The 15,960-nt window shown below is 38.1% G+C and overlaps 1 protein-coding gene across 1 annotated transcript in view; it reads right to left on the bottom strand.

Annotated features, from left to right (window-relative positions):
• Window positions 1–768: 768 nt before the first annotated feature.
• TRIM67 (tripartite motif containing 67) overlaps window positions 769–15,960 on the bottom strand; it is a 75,482-nt gene continuing 60,290 nt past the window's right edge. The window contains exons 7-10 of the mRNA XM_051993638.1: window positions 15,436–15,574; window positions 11,247–11,550; window positions 5,717–5,879; window positions 769–4,100 (exon numbers count right to left, since the gene is read on the bottom strand). Coding sequence (XP_051849598.1) covers window positions 4,035–4,100; window positions 5,717–5,879; window positions 11,247–11,550; window positions 15,436–15,574 — 672 coding nt within the window. The 3' untranslated portion in view covers window positions 769–4,034. The remainder of the gene's footprint in view (window positions 4,101–5,716; window positions 5,880–11,246; window positions 11,551–15,435; window positions 15,575–15,960) is intronic.

Genomic DNA, 15,960 nt, shown 5'->3' with positions numbered 1-15,960 from the left:
CTATTATCAAGAATTTTCTTTTTAGTATTGAAGAAACTCTAAAGAGCTGATTTCTACCTTATTCTCCTTCCCCTCAAGTCACAGATTTAAGATTCTAAGTAGGAATCTCCAATAAACTATTGGTATTACAGTTCTTAGCCAGCTCTCACCAGTAATACCAATAGTTTACAAAGCACTTCACATACACTATTATTTTACTTGATTAAATGCCATTACTAAAAGGGAAGAAATATCTCAAGCTCCTTGAAGCAATTTAGCTTAATTGCTATCATTGGCTGACCTCAGAAACTTAAAATCTTTCAGCCTTGGACATCACTGAAAACATTTTATTTGGCTTCTATCTAGCCACAGTTTAGGGAAAGAAGGAACCCTTTGCACCTTTATATGCTTCTTTTTGTTTTTTTTTTTAATTTGTTTCTGATGCATCTGGAGATGAATTAGCCCCTAGTGATTTGGCTTCATCTTTTTCAGAAGAAGCTGTGTGTTTCTCACATCAATGGAAACTACTGCTCAAAGAACATGAAGTTGGGATGTAGAATCTGTCATTCCCTCCATCTTCTGATAACTCAAAAATAATTCTTTATTCATTTCCACTAGCTTTTCTGGAAAGTCAATTAAAAGTTATGATCCTCAGAAACAATTTACAGGAAGAGAGTGCAATCCCTACTTGAATAATGGGAGAGAGAGAGAGAGAGAGAGAGAGAGAGAGAGAGAGAGAGAGAGAGAGAGAAAGACCCCACATAGGCAGGGCAATGTTCCCTCTGACATTTTCTTGAATGATCTTGCAGGAAACATATCTACTCAGAAAATGTTAAAGAACTACATTCCTCCTTCTTGGAACCTGCTGTGCTCAGAAGTCGTGTCTAGAAAAGGATATTTTCTAAGACAAAGTTCAGTGATAGTTTAGTCACAACAATCCCATGCAATACCTATCCTACTTTTCCTTTTTATGGAGAAAAAAGGATGAGAAGGTTCCTCAGGGGAATTTGAGATCTGGAAGCATGAGATCTGAGGTAGGCTTGTTGGTTTCACTGAATAAAATATCAAAACCTACACAGCATCGACCGGTGGTTAGTAAGAAACCTAATATATAGATAAGAATCTAGAACCTAAGAAAAAACACAGTTGATTTCGGCTCACAGATCAAAATAAGAAGAGATTCAGCAGGTAAATTAGCCCTCAGCCTCAAAGAGGTCTGATAAAATGTACTCTTCAAGAAAAAGAAAAATCACTCGTTGCTTTCAGATGGAATTGCTTATTAATGTTGCTTCCTTCATTTCATCCTTGATACAAAAGTGTATGTCTCTGTTGGATGGTAGGGTGGAAGCTGGGAAAAAGTCTGGATGATCACAGGTAAACCAGGAGAACTGAAGGCAAAATTCTTATCATGCTTCACTTCTCAGACATACTCCTTGTCTTATTTCTTCCTTCCCAAAGATCCTGGTGTCATGACAAATTTCCTCTGTCTTGACTGCTACTTTTGATCCCTCAGTGTCTCTTTATCTGCACAGATGAAACATGCTTTCCAAGTTGGTCCCCAATTGTTGCTAATCCATACAAAGAAATGACAATGTGACTCCAATCTGCAGACTTAATTCTGGGCACATGTATCTTGAAAAAAAATAGCCAATTCATTAGCTGTGCTTCTAGATGAGTGAGTATGCAGGCAAAGCAAAAAAACCAAAAAACTGAGAGCTTTGCAGCAATGTGTACAGTTTATACCCAGAAAATCTAGGAAAAGGCAAAAGAGACAGATGTAGTATTGTCCTCCAGAGCAACCCGTATCATCTTCTGTTGTTGTGAGTCTAATTAAATCATGATTATCTTGATCAAATTAGCTGGGAATTGTGTAGATGATACCAAAGTATAAAATTTGCCTTTTGTATGTTGCCTCTGAGGACATTCCTTCTGGTGATGGTGTCTGAGGTGGGCAGAGCAGAGGCAAATGCTCTGAGGGAAATAAGTATCCAACAGGAGAGGATGTTTGACTTAGAGCAGGCTCATTATCTGGGAATCCTGGAGGGACCTACCTCCTGCAGCCACTGAATCTCCAAAGCTAGGCAGGCATTGGGCCTCCCTGGTAAAAGTTAGGAAACAGCACTTACCATGACATCTGACTAACTGGGATGTCTTGATCACATTCAACTTTGTGGTACTGGAAGAGAGGGTTTAATCCCAGAGTTTCATTTTCTTCTTTTGCAATGACTGGGTGCACCAAGGACTTCAAACACCATTGAAGGTCCAGTGCAGGGATAAGGGGGAGGTATTTCTGACTCATTTCCTACCCCAATAACAGAATAATCATTGTAAAATCCATATTACCCCAGTCCCCAGGGCAAAACTTTAATTGACTTCAATGATATTTTTGTTCACAGGCTTAGTTTTGAGGCAAATGGGGATGGGCAAGGGATAAAAAGTACTATTATGAAGCCCAAATTTTACATGCTAGTGGCTCTGAGATTGACAGTGTTAGGAAGGGCAACCCCAGCGCCAGTAGCTCTCAAGTTGCCTCTTTCCCAGCTTTTTTGTAAGTCAACCTTACAAGTAAGGCCTCAACAATATTTTCCCAGCTTGCTCTCCTCCAAGGAGAAACGTGAATAGTCAGAACAGTGATATTGTTTTTTTTTTTTTTTTTTTCTTAGCTAAGGTAGAGCACTACTGGTGATCAATCAATTATTAAGAATTTATTAAACACCTACTATGTGCTAGCTCCTGGGAGTTCCAAATGAGGAATAGAAGGATTCCTTGGGAAAGAATATGGAGATCATTTCTGACTATTGGAACTGGGGATGAATTGATTGTTAAGTTTTTAGTGAACATTTACATCTTAGAAATCAGCAAATACTACAAATCAAAGCTTGATTTATCATTTTGTTGATTGTCTAGACTTAAAGTAATGGAGAAAATGTTAACAATTAAAGCTAAACTTAAAGTTGTTTTGTGTATATACTTTTTCTCTTCAGACAACTGTCGTTAGACATTTACCAGCACATCATTAATTGGAACTCAGTTGCCAAGAAGGGATATGCCACTTGGGGATAGATTTTCAGGAAAACGCTAGTATTTACATTACAGCATTTAAATATATTTCTTTGTGGATGTGTATTTGTCTATTTTAAGGTAAATCTTAGTCAAGAAGGGAGAAGAGTATTGTAGGGACAGTTACAGATACAATGAATTAGGTATTACAAGTTCTAGGAAAGCTATTCTGTGAACTCCAGAATAAATCAATGGAAAAACTAGAATATAGGATCAACTTTTTTTTCTATATATTCAGGTTTACTTCATGTGCAGGGCATTGTGCTATGCAAAGAGTAGGTGCTTAATAATTTTTTTTTAAATGGCATGATTACATTACTGATACTGATAGATACCAGGTAGTAGACTCCTGAAGGAAGAAAATGGAGATATTATAAAGAATGATTTTCCTATCCCAAAAGAAAAATCTAGCGACCTAAGTACTATAAAGAGGTAGGGGAAAAGACAAAACACACAGCACACTCCCTTTAGTACTGAGAATTAAACAGTGGTCATTGCCTTTTCTGGAAGTGCTGTTTTCAGAACCAGGAAATGAAAACCCAAAAAACTAATTCCCACTTTAAAATGAATTATAAGAACCCTACATATACCACCGAGATTTGCTATCTCACTCCCCTGTTAAAATTCCCTTTCTTGTGACTTAGGAAAGGAACTCTGACCTCTGAGGTTCTCAAAGTAACAGCGTAATATCAAGCTACCCCAGTCTCCCATCCCATCCTAAAGAGCTCTGCTATGGAAAAGTGAGGCTATGAGGATAAAATACACAGATCACACACCCACATCTGTAAATGAAAAGGGACTTGTGATGAGGAGACCCATTCCTGATTCTCTCTAGGAAAAGTTTTGTATATGGTCTTCAGTGGCTACTGGTCTGCCCTCCTCATTTGACCATTTTGTGTTACTCAGGACAGATTCTGTGCTAAATTTGAAGGTAAGGATGGCTGGGCTTCTCTCAGGGAAGATCTTCTCATTGAAGATCATCGATTTCTGGAATTTCAGTTTCCAGACAGTTTTTGCTGTCTGGTATTCAACGGCACATCTAGTCCTGTGTGCAGAGTAACCTGGAGAAAGAAAAGGGGATAACTATGAGTGGAGCTCTTGCTCCAAAGAAGATATTTAAAACAGTTTAGAAACTGCATGGACAGCAATTATTGTGATTTGTGATGTGAACCCAGAAAGCATAGTAGTTCCCTCTGAAATTACTTTCCATTTATGCCATATGTACATCTTGCTAGATAGTAATTTCCATGATGTCTTCTACACTGGAATTAGATAATGTGAATTCCTTGAGACCAAAAAAACCCCTTTTTATTTTTCTTTGTTATTCCCAGATTCAATAGAGAGTAAGCATTTAATAAATGCTTGTTGATCAAATGACTGCTGTGCGTGCCTATGTGTCTGTCCCCTTTTCAAAGACAATTCTGAAGACTTGAGTATGAGAGGTAATACTACTTTAACTACGGGCAGTACAAAAAATTGAGAGGTGGAAAGAATCCCATTGGTCATTCATGTAGTCCAACATATACATTCATGAGAAGAATCCTCATCTATCCACCTCTGCCTAAAGACCTTTAAGATCAGGAAACTCATTACCTCTTGAAGCAACCCATACCTATTTTGTACAACTCCAATTATTAGGAAGTTTTTTTCCCTCATATTTAGCTTAAATTGGCCTCTTCACAATGTCCAATCACTATTCCTGGTTCTGTCTTCTTCTTCTTCTTCTTTTTTTTCCTGAGGCAATTGGGGCTAAGTGACTTGCCCAGGATCACACAGCTAGAAGTGTTAAATGTCTGAGATCAAATTTGAACTCAGCTCCTTCTGAATTCAGGGCTGCTATTATATCCTACTACTTACCTGCCTCTTAAAAAACTATTCTTTAAATTTGGTCATCCAACCAGCTCTAACTCCAGCTGATTACAATATCATCTAATCCATATCTCTCTACCTTCCTCACAAAATTATCATGAAATGTAGTAGGAGCTATGTTAAAATCTAGGTAAAGGTTGGGCTCACACCCATACCTACGTTGCCTTATTGATTCCTGGGGAAATGCTTCTAACCTTGGCCTCCAAATGTCATCAACATTCACCCGAGGCTTGCATTCAACAGTGGAGGTCCCTAAAGAAAGTTTTCCTCCTATCCATGTGAAAGCCATAGGAAAAGTGGTATGGAAGGAGGCCACTAGGGAGAATTTCCATATATTCAAATAGTCTCCTATAATTATTTTTTTCTGTACAGCACCCTCAAAGGGCAAGCACATGAAATAAAATATTAACACATCTGGAACATGCAATTAAAAATCAGGTCCCAGGAAAGTCTGGCTAACCAAGGAAGTAGTATGTATGGTACAGTCACAGAAGGGAAAATATTTTATCACCCCCTCCAACTTTTCCATCTCAACTTTTCAGGTCAAGAGCTGCAGTGAGCTAAAACACCACTGGGTTTTTTTGCTCCCACCCATCTTATAGGCTAGCATCTTTAAAAATAACTATTTTCTTCCTCTGCTAGGGTAAAAAAGCAGAATATGTTTTGGGCATTATTCCTTCCATTGTCAAGAACTTCCAAGAGGCAGGCTTGTTTTAGAGATCATGGGCTGCAACAATGGAGGACTTTATTTGCAGGTGGCTCCCTGAGCTGTGTCCAGATCAGTTTGGGACCCAAGAATCCACTATACCTGAACATTCCGATTGAGGCTCACAGCTGGCATGAAGACCCCATCCACGTGGTCAAAGGCAGTAGGACCTTGTTGTTGCCCATTGATATAGAAGGTTAAGGTATGCTTATTCAGATCCAGAAGTACACCAACTGTAGCCCCTTTAAACACACCGCCTTCAGTCCTAGGGGAAACCCCAAAAGCCCAATTACCAAAGCTGACCTTATACTGTTGATGAAATAGGTGATCACAGGATTTATCATAGATTTAAAGTTTAGGGACCTCAGAGTCTATTTATAACTTACTCATTTTACAGATAAGAAACTGAGGGCCAAAGTTAAGTAACTCTGCATTGTTTATGAAGCAATACAGGGGTGTTGTCAATAAGTGTTTAATATTTGGGCTGCAGAAGGTGGCGGGAATGTACACACACACCTTCAAGTTTATATCCACATTATTAATACTTTCTTAAAATTAGACAACAAAACAATAAATCAAACCCTGATTTGTAGCATTTACCAATTCCAAGGTGTAAATGCTTACACTAAAAATTTCACAATAAACTTTAGCAAGTCATTTAGTGATGAAATCCCAGGATTAAAGATTCAATCCTTTGGATTTATTCAAAGTGAAATCAGTTTAACTGATTTGTAAGTACCTACTGTGCATAAAGCATCGTACTAGGCAATGGGATTAAATTTTTTTTTTAAGTCATTGAATCTTGTTAAGGACCATGCCTAAGTGAAGGGGCAGGTCAATTCTCAGATAGCCTGTATCTAGAAAACAGCACAGTTCAAGTAACAAGATCCAGAACTAGGGTATTGACAATGTGAGTAGAAAGAAAGGCATAAGGTATAAAAGATGTTTTAAAGCAGAGATGTCAAACTATGAGAAGCAGATTAAAACTACTCTTTAATGAGGGTTGAAAGAGGAGAGTGTAAAAGCTGGCTTTAAACTTAATTAAAACTGATTCTATCACTTCCTGGCAAACAGAGGGAGAAGAAATAGAAACAGTGTCAGATTTTATATTCTTGGGCTAAAAAATCACTGCAGATGGTGACTGCAGCTTTGAAATAAAAAATGATTACTCTTTGGAAAAAAGCTATGGCAAATATGGACAGTATGCTAAAAAGAAGAGACATCATCTTGGTGACAAAGGTCCATATATTCAAAGCTATGGCTTTTCCAGAAACAATATAAGAACTATAAAGAAAATTGCATGGACAGAATTTACACTTTCAAATTGTAGTGCTGGAGAGGACTTTTGAGAGTCCCTTGAACAGTAAAGAAATCAAATCAGTCAATATTTAAAGAAATTAATTCATACCATTCACTGGGAGATCAAATACTGAAAGTAAAACTTAAATACCTTGACCATATACTAAGTCTCATTGGAAAAAACCCTGATGTTGCAAAAGATCAAAGGCACAAGGAAAAAGGGAAGGAAGAGAATGAGATGGATACATAGTGTTATGGAAGCAGTAAAGATGTACTTAGACTTCAGAAGATAGTAGAAAATAGAACTCCTTGGTGTACTAAAATCCACAAAGGGCTGGACATGACTAAATAACTGAACAACATAAATATTAATATGTGGTTTTCTAAGTTAACTCATTTTCTCAAGGGATCCTTATCTATGGTTTAGTGGCCCTCTTTTTATTTGCCTTTGACACCACTGCTATAGAGTTAATAGGACTTAGCAAATGATTGGACTTAGAGGAAAAGGGAGAAAAGAGTCCAAGATAATTCCCAGGTTTTGAGACTGGATTTTTAGGAGAGTGGGGAAGACATTTAGAAGTGATAAATGTTAAGTTCATCTGGGGACATAAAGAGGCTGAGGTCAGGGCACATAGACACAGATGTTTCATGGATAGCTATAAATTCAGTGTTTATCTAGTGGTTTGGTTTAAGAAATATAAAACACTTTTGTGTTATCTCATTTGACCTTCATAAATACCCTGTAATTTGGTGTGCAGTGGTTAAGTAAGAGTGCTGGAATTGGAGGCAGAGAATCTTTGAATCCCATTTGAATCCCTGCTCTGCTTAAGAAAATCACAATTTCTCTTTGACTTAGTTTCCTCATCTTTAAAATGAGATCTGATGATCTCTAAAGTACCTTTTAGACCTCCTATGATGTCTATTGGCTAGTAGTCTGGCATGCTCAGGGGTTCTGTTATCTTCCTTTTTTAAAGAAGGGAAGTTTAGCGAGATCTTGACTTAAACTCTCTAGAGAGTTTAAACGCAAGATTCTCTTGGAATAGCCAAAGATCATGTTTTATGCAATAACTAAATTTTTTTCCATCAATAGTTCATTAGTATGTCTTTGTTAACTGACTGGGTAGTTCAAAGTAAATCTTCCCACCAGCCTAATTCCCACCAATGATATCATCTAAGACTCCCACTTAGAAAAAAAAATTCTGGTGCTTGAAAACATATTAGAACTATTTCAGTATTGACATCTATTAGAAATTCAAATCCAGGGGCAACTAGGTGGCGCAGTGGATAGAATACCAGCCCTGAAATCAGGAGGACCTGAGTTCAAATCAGATCTCATCCATTTAATACTTCCTAGCTGTGAGACCCTGGGCAAGTCACTTAACTCCAATTGCCTCAGCAACAAAAAAAAAATTTCAAATCCTTTCTTGAGAGGTGATAGTTTAAGAATTTATGTCTTTGTACGAATGACTTTATCTTTTATCTGAAAGATTTTTTAATTTGGTTGGGGTAGGAAAAGGAAAGAGGAATGAATGAAAGCTTTGAAAGGGGAACTGGATGCACCGAAGATAGACTTTGTTTCATGATTATTTTTCCCCCAATATCGACTATAAAAAGACTCTATCAGGACGTCTGATGCTGGGAATTTGGGGGCCTGCACCAAACACTGAGAACAGAATAGCAAAGCCTGACCATACCACAATTAGAGCTACTGCTATTCTGGCATAGACCACAGTGTGGCAGCATAGGATAGGGAAAGATGTCAAGTGGCTGTAGTAGATGAAGCAGCCTTTGTCTTGAACAGATTCAATCTGGCCACTTGCCCCTCCTGGTCTCCTTGATGTTCTCAGAAAGCCTTCTACAGCATCTTCTGTAAGCCTGTTAGCCCGGCTATGGACAAATCCCGACTGCCTCCCTCTCTCCATCTTGTACAGCCTTTCAGTAGACCTGCTGCCAATTACTCTATCTGGCCCCATCCTCACGGTTTAACGATCTTGAGAAGGAGGAAATGGAAATCAGTGATGCTCATGAGGTTGTGGGTTCTCTGCAAATTACGGTTCTGTAAGTTTTCCAATTTCTATTTCCTTTCTGAAGGCTATCTAAGGGCCTGGCTAGACAAGTCTCTCCTATCTACAGAAAACAGGGAAGAAAGTGACTTGTGCTTAAGAATCTGGGCCAGATGATGGTTGCCCACTTTGTGGGGCATGAGCCAGAGGGTATAGAAATAGACTGAACTGAGATTGCCCTTCCCTAAAAACGGCCACCTGCGTGCCACTAGGAAAAATGCAATTTTACCTAAAAGAGATTGGGATGGGGGGTTCCACAGTTTTCAGTTCTTTGTTTTTCCCCACTTAATATTTTGTTTTTTCCAGTTACATGTAAAGGTAGTTTTTAACATTCATCTTTGTAAAATTTTGAGTCCCAATTTTTCCTCTTCCCTTCCTCCCATCCCAAAACAACAAGCAATCTTTTAGAAGGAAAGAGGAATGAATTTAGATTAAAATGAGAGGAGAGGGAAAATTTTGAAAGGGCAATTGGACTCACTGAAGACAGACCTTGTCTATTTCACAATTTTTTTTCTCCCAATATTGATTATGAAATGACTATCAGAGTGAAGAACAAAGATATGTCTGAAACTGGGAATTTGGCTTCCTGCACCAAATTATTTCTCTTTTCCAAGCCTAGGTTTCTCAATAAGAAAAGATGACTTCTTTCAGATCTGAGAGGTTTGTCAGAATGAGCCAAGCAAGTCAGAAGAAATCAAAGAATTTCCTTTTGAAGATTCAGTTTCCAGCTTTGCCTTTGAGATTTCTGTAACCCACTCTGTCCTTTCTAGTGAATCACATATGGAAAATCTAGAAGCATAGTGTGACTTGGAGCATTCTTTTCCCTTTCTTTTTCTAGGTTTCTCGGCCAGACGAGAGCACAGACTGATTTCAGTGATTTTCCATCCCTTGCACACCCTGGCAGAGAGTAAAGATGAAATCTCTCCAGAGAAACAGAAAGAGGGCACTGAGTAGAGAAAGGAGGAGTTAGATTGATGCTGTCGCATTCACTGTGGTTAAGGAGAACGATCAAGGTGATCACAAAATACTGGAGGGACTCCAAGCATTGCAGGTATCTCTCTCTAACCAGGCTAAACAGACAACACTCTCCCTTGCTGCAACCTACTTTAGAATGATCAGGTGTTTTCCTTCCCTTTACTCAGGAGGTTGCAATCAGCCTGTTAATTCACATAATCTTTTTTATTTTTATTCCTCTTTAATTAGAAAACTATTTATTGAGAGCTTTCTATTTATTTTGTATATATTGTATGTAAAGGAGCATTATTCTCAATGCTAAGGGATACACAACGATGAATAAAACATTCATTTTAGGCATTTTTATCTTTTTGCTACTGTTGCCTTATTCTCAAACAAAAGTAGCCAGAAGACCCCAAGATGGTACAGAAGAAAAAAAAATTCTCTCCAAAATTACAAAACCTGGGTTCAAATCCTGCCTATGACACTCTCTGTGATCTTTGATACGTCACCTAAGCAGCTTCAGTTTCCTCATATGCAAAAGGAGGTTATAAATGGTTTTTGAAGTCCATTCCAGCACTACATCAATGATCTTATATGCAAAGTAGAGAGATGGGGAACTCTCCTCTGCTAGATAACTCATACAGCAGGAAACACAAGAATAAAGCTCAGAGGGCAATGAATATTGAGCAAAAACATGCACATTCCAAAGCCAGTGAGGAAAATCATCAGAAGATAAATAGAATAATATAGAGGCATAAGATCCCAAAGAAAAGAAATCAATTAGTATCTAATGGCACTTGTCTGTGGTAGTCATTAATTAAATTAACATATTATAATAATTAAAACAAATTAAATTAAATAATTAAAGAACTGTGAATTTGGGGGAAATGGATTTTAGGTTAAAGTGGAAAAGTTTCAGGAAATGAGGAAGTTCAATTCACAAAAGACTTTTTTAGAGCCAGGGCATAAATCCTTATCATGGCTGACTTTGGGGAAGATTGACTGAGTAGGAAAAAAAAATAAAGGAAGATGTATGTGGTCATTTTAGCTTTTTCTCAACTCATTTCTTGCTCCTAGTATCATTTGGTACTGAGGCAAATGATCACTTCCTCTTACTTGAGTTCTGAACCTCCACTTTTTCCTTCTGAAAATAGAAAACAAGAGTAACCAAATGTCTTCCAACATCCCAGATGATGATGATGATGATAAAACAAAAGAAGAAAATGATACAATTCAAATGGGAATGTTTATTTAGAGGACCTCAGTGATCCCAGGTCATAAGGGAGAACTGAGTCAAAGCCAGGACCACTCACCGATTGGTGTGGGAGTTGCAGTGCATGAACCAGCTTCGGTTATTGTCCACATACATGGCCCAGGCCTTGTCATCCTTGCCCAACATCATATCTTTGACCACATTAACTCTGGCTACACCAAAAGCTGGATCCGGATGGTTATCATATCGGTCCACGTGGAATTCCCAGTAATGGACTCCCTTGGAAAAAGCTGCTGTTCCCAGTACTACCCGGTCGTCATAACTGCTACATGTAGCTGTCTGGTTGTCATTTGACAGGACGATGTCCCGGTGGCCAGAGTTGGGGTCGAATGTGAACCAGGCCACTGTACCAGGAGATGAGAGAGAGAGAATCAAAGGGAAGGAAATTAAATAGCAGAGAGGGTGGTATAGTGGATGGAATCATGTGTCTAGAATCAGAAAGATTAGTTCAAATTCAGGGCCAGATATTTACTAGCTGTGTGATTCCGAGCAATGCACATAATCTCTGTTTGCCTCAATTTCCTCAATTAGGAAATGGAGTTAATAATAGCACCTACTTGAACAGGTTATTGTGATGATCAAATGAGGTAATTTTTACAAAGGGGACTTAACATAGTGCTTGGCACACAGTAAGCACTATAAACCCTTATCTCTTCTCAGTTTGATAGGAAAAGGGCTCCACATAGCTGACAAAGTGATTTTTTTCTAAAATATTAATCTGATCATGTCACTTTCCTACTCAATAAACTTCAATTGCTTCCTATTAGTCCTAGAATCAGTTTTAGGCTCCTCCATTCATCATTCGCTAACTGGTCCCAACTCCTTGCACATTACTCTCTATCATCCAGCTGTACTGGACTGTAATTTGCTGCATTGACTCACATCCACCTTATCTCTAAATCCTTGTTCTGGCTTATTCCTCTACCCAGAAGACATTCTTTCCTCATCTTTGCCTCTTGTAATTCCTAGTTTCCATCAAGAGTCAACTCAAATCTCTACCTTCTTCATGGTTTTTTTCAACTCTTTCCAGCTACTAGTACTTCTGCTTTGGCTCCACTTCTAATGACCTTTTATTTACTTATTTATAAATACCTATTTATGTATGTGTTGTTTTCCTTAGCTCAATTGTCAGCTCTTTGAGGGCAAGAGTCTTTGTATTCCCAATACTTAGCATAGTCCTGGCACTTACTAGTAATACATGAGTATGGGGGATTGAAAAATTTATTATAAGAGGGAAGTTGGTCTTAGTTTTTAAGGGAATTGGGCTAGATAATTTCTAAGGTCCTTCTCAGGTCTAAAATGCTATGATTCTCTAAGTTTCATTTAATTTTCTTTGGCAAGTCAGAGACCAAAACTGACTATTCTTCAGTTCAATTCAATCCTGCAAAGCATATAATATATTAGGTACCTATTATGGAACAGGTAGGCAGCCCTGTTCTAGGGCTTGGAGACAAGAAGATTCATCTTCTTGAGTTCAAATCCAGCCTCTGACACTTACTAGCTTTGTGACTAGGAGCAAATCACTTAACCCTGTTTGCCTCAGTTTCCTCATCTGTAAAATGAGCTGAGAAGGAAATGACAAATTACTCCAGTATCTTTGTCAAGAAACCCCCACATGGGGTCACAAGGAGTTAGATACAACTGCAAATGACTGAACAACAACGTAGAACAGCTATTAAACTAAGGACTAGGGATATGAGACAAAACCAAAAGATTTCCTTTGGGAAATAACACAAAAAGAGATAAATAAATAGCAAAATATGTATGAAATAAACACAAAATAATTGGAAGTGATAGTGGTGGTGGTGGTGAGATGGAAGAAACACTGGGGGAACAAGAAAAGACCTCTTATAGAATATGATCTTTTGAGCTGGGCCTTGAAAGTAGATTTTTTGAGAGAGACAAACAGATAAACAGAGACAAAGACAGAGAGAGAAGGGAGACACAAAAAGAGACAGAACAGAGAGAGATGGAGACAGAAGAGAGAGAGATTGAGAACATTACAAGCTATGATGTATACCTTGTGCATGGATGCAGGAAATGGAACCTGAGGTTTAGAGACATGAAAGAATTTGAACAAGGTTGTACAACTAATTATTTGTCAGAGTCAGGCCTGCCTACTCAATCTATTGGACTATGAAACTTCCCAGTTATCAGAGAAAGTGAATTGTGTGTAATTAACAATAGCTAACATTTATATAGTATTTTAGTATTTGCAATATTATCTCCTTTTATCCTCCCAACAATCTTGGGAGATAAATGCTATGGTAATAGCATTTTTTTATTAAAGGTTTTTTATTTTCAAAACATATGCATAGATAATTTTCAATATTCACCTTTGTAAAATCATGTTTTCCAATTTTTTCCTTCCCTTCTCTCCCTCCCTCCTCCAGACAGTAAGTAATCCAATATATGTTAAACATGTGAAATTCTTCTATACAAATTTCCTCAATTATCATGCTGCACAATTAAAAAAACAGATCAAAAAAAAATTAGAAAGAAAACAAAATGCAAGCAAACAACAACAAAAAAAGTGAAAATATTATGTTGTGATCCACATTCAATCCCCACAGTCCTCTCTCTGGGAAGATGGGTCTCTTCATCACAAAACTATTGGAACTGGCCTGAATTAGGACTCATTTTTGAAAAGAGCCATGTCCATCAGAATTGATCATCAAATGATCTTCCTGTTGCCATTTACAATGATCCCTGGTTCTACTCACTTCACTTAGCATCAGTTCATGTAAGTCTCTACATATCCTCATTTTAGAGATTGAGGAAATTGAGACAGTCAGAGGTTAAACACTTGCCCAAAATCATTGTTACTGAGGCCAGATTTGAATTCAGTTGTTCTTGACTCCAGGCTCAGTTGACCCAGGTTCAAATCTTCCTTTAAAAAAATGACTATACATTCACCATATGAATATTGTGTAGCTTAGGTTATTGAGGCCCATTGTTGTGAGGTGTGCCATGTGGCTAGCATCATAAGGTTTAAAGATGCAAGGGAATCGACTCCAATCCTGCTCATTTTATAGATGAAGAAACTGAGACACAGAGAGGTTACTCAATTTGTCCAGCTCCACACAGTACAATATAAAACCCATAGGTAAGGGTAAGGGAGGCTGGCGAACATTTTTAGAGTTTTATAAGCTGGCATCTTTTAAATATACATCCAGCAGGCCGATCTCCTACCTCTGACACATTCTGGCTGTGTGATCCCCAAAAGACATTTAACTCGAACACCGGCAGACAGCTCTCTAGAGTCTAATGCTATCTATTGCAGAGAAGGTACCAAACTTATGCATTGGTTGAGATAGTTTGTTAAAAAATACTCACCAGTTTCCCCCTTTATTGCTGCTGCTTCCTAGGCTCTTATGTTCTCCTGGGAACTTATGCACCTGAGTTACAATCTGGAGCTCTTAATTCTTATTAATAATAAGCAGTGAACGGGCAATAGGGAATAGGACATTGGGGCAAGGAAGGGACAGCAGCTGGGGAAGTGGGGAAACTGTGACCTTGATCTAGCAGAAGAAAAATATCCATGGATTTTGATTCTCTATCCCTGGTATTGTTTCCATCTACTGGCATGGAAAATCAAGATCTGATTATCTATAAATGTACTCACACACAACCTAAAAACCAGATGGGTGTTTAGGCTAAATAAAGCCAGCTGTCACATCTAAGCCCTTCTCACTTGGTTTTTGATGAATGTGTTAGTGTGGGGAGAAAAGATTAAAGCCCTAGAGACTGAAATCCATTCAACTTTAGAATATCAAATGCCATTCAGAGGTCATCACATGCAGCAAGCAGCAGCAGCAATAACCACTGGCCTATTTCCCAGGCTGCTTCACCCCTAGCCCACCAACATGGCTTGGACCTCAAGGGAAGAAAGAGTTTTTTAATCAACTTTCTAGGACTGCTGGACTTTTACTTTGTCTCATGCAGGTGACTAAAGAATGACTATTCTAATTGCTACATGGGGTCAGTTACAGATGTGGAAGGGGATATTTCTATAGGGGATGAGGTATATATTATATTGTGTCAGAGCAACATATTAGTTCTGCGTTTTTAGCTGCTGATATTGCCTTTATAGTATGTGTTTTCTACTATCTGGCCATCCCACTTCAAGATGAAAGATAGTTCAGGTCTACATCCTTTAGGAAATAAATATTCCATAGAAAACCAGGAACATGTGTGGTCATAACTATAATCTTTGGAACAAGACTCACCATCAGAAGTCTGGAGAACAACGGTTTTGCTGTAAGGCCCAACTCCAGAGGAATTGAAAGCTTTGACTCTTGCATTGTAAGTACTGTTGAAATGAAGGCCATCAATGGTGCAGAGGGTCTCCTTGCCAACATAGACTTCCTAAATGAGAGGAAAGACCATTAAGTTGTTGATTTTTCCTCCATTTGTTGAATCTAACTTAGGAAATGACACAAAAGCAGTAAGTAGATAATAATTCAACAACTTAAGATTTTCCTTGGGGGCAGGGAATAGGAGTAGATTTAATGATATCTAAATTCCCTTTCAATTATAAACCTTATGATCCCATAACTTTCATAGTTCTCCATAGTAGCTGTCATTAAAGTAAGACTCTTAATAATAAATGATCTCTTATGGCTCTGTGACATCTCAAACCAGAGGATCAGTCCAACATTAAAGTTGATAAATTTAGAATACTTAGTAACATCAGACTGGTTCACCTACAATGACTTTATAATCTCCTCTGGCTAATAGTATCCATTATCAAA

The sequence above is a fragment of the Antechinus flavipes genome, chromosome 4 (assembly GCF_016432865.1).
Source record: "Antechinus flavipes isolate AdamAnt ecotype Samford, QLD, Australia chromosome 4, AdamAnt_v2, whole genome shotgun sequence".
NCBI classification, from domain to species: Eukaryota; Metazoa; Chordata; class Mammalia; order Dasyuromorphia; family Dasyuridae; genus Antechinus; species Antechinus flavipes.
Note: the sequence above shows the minus strand (reverse complement) of the source record. Positions and strands in the feature narration are given on the sequence as shown.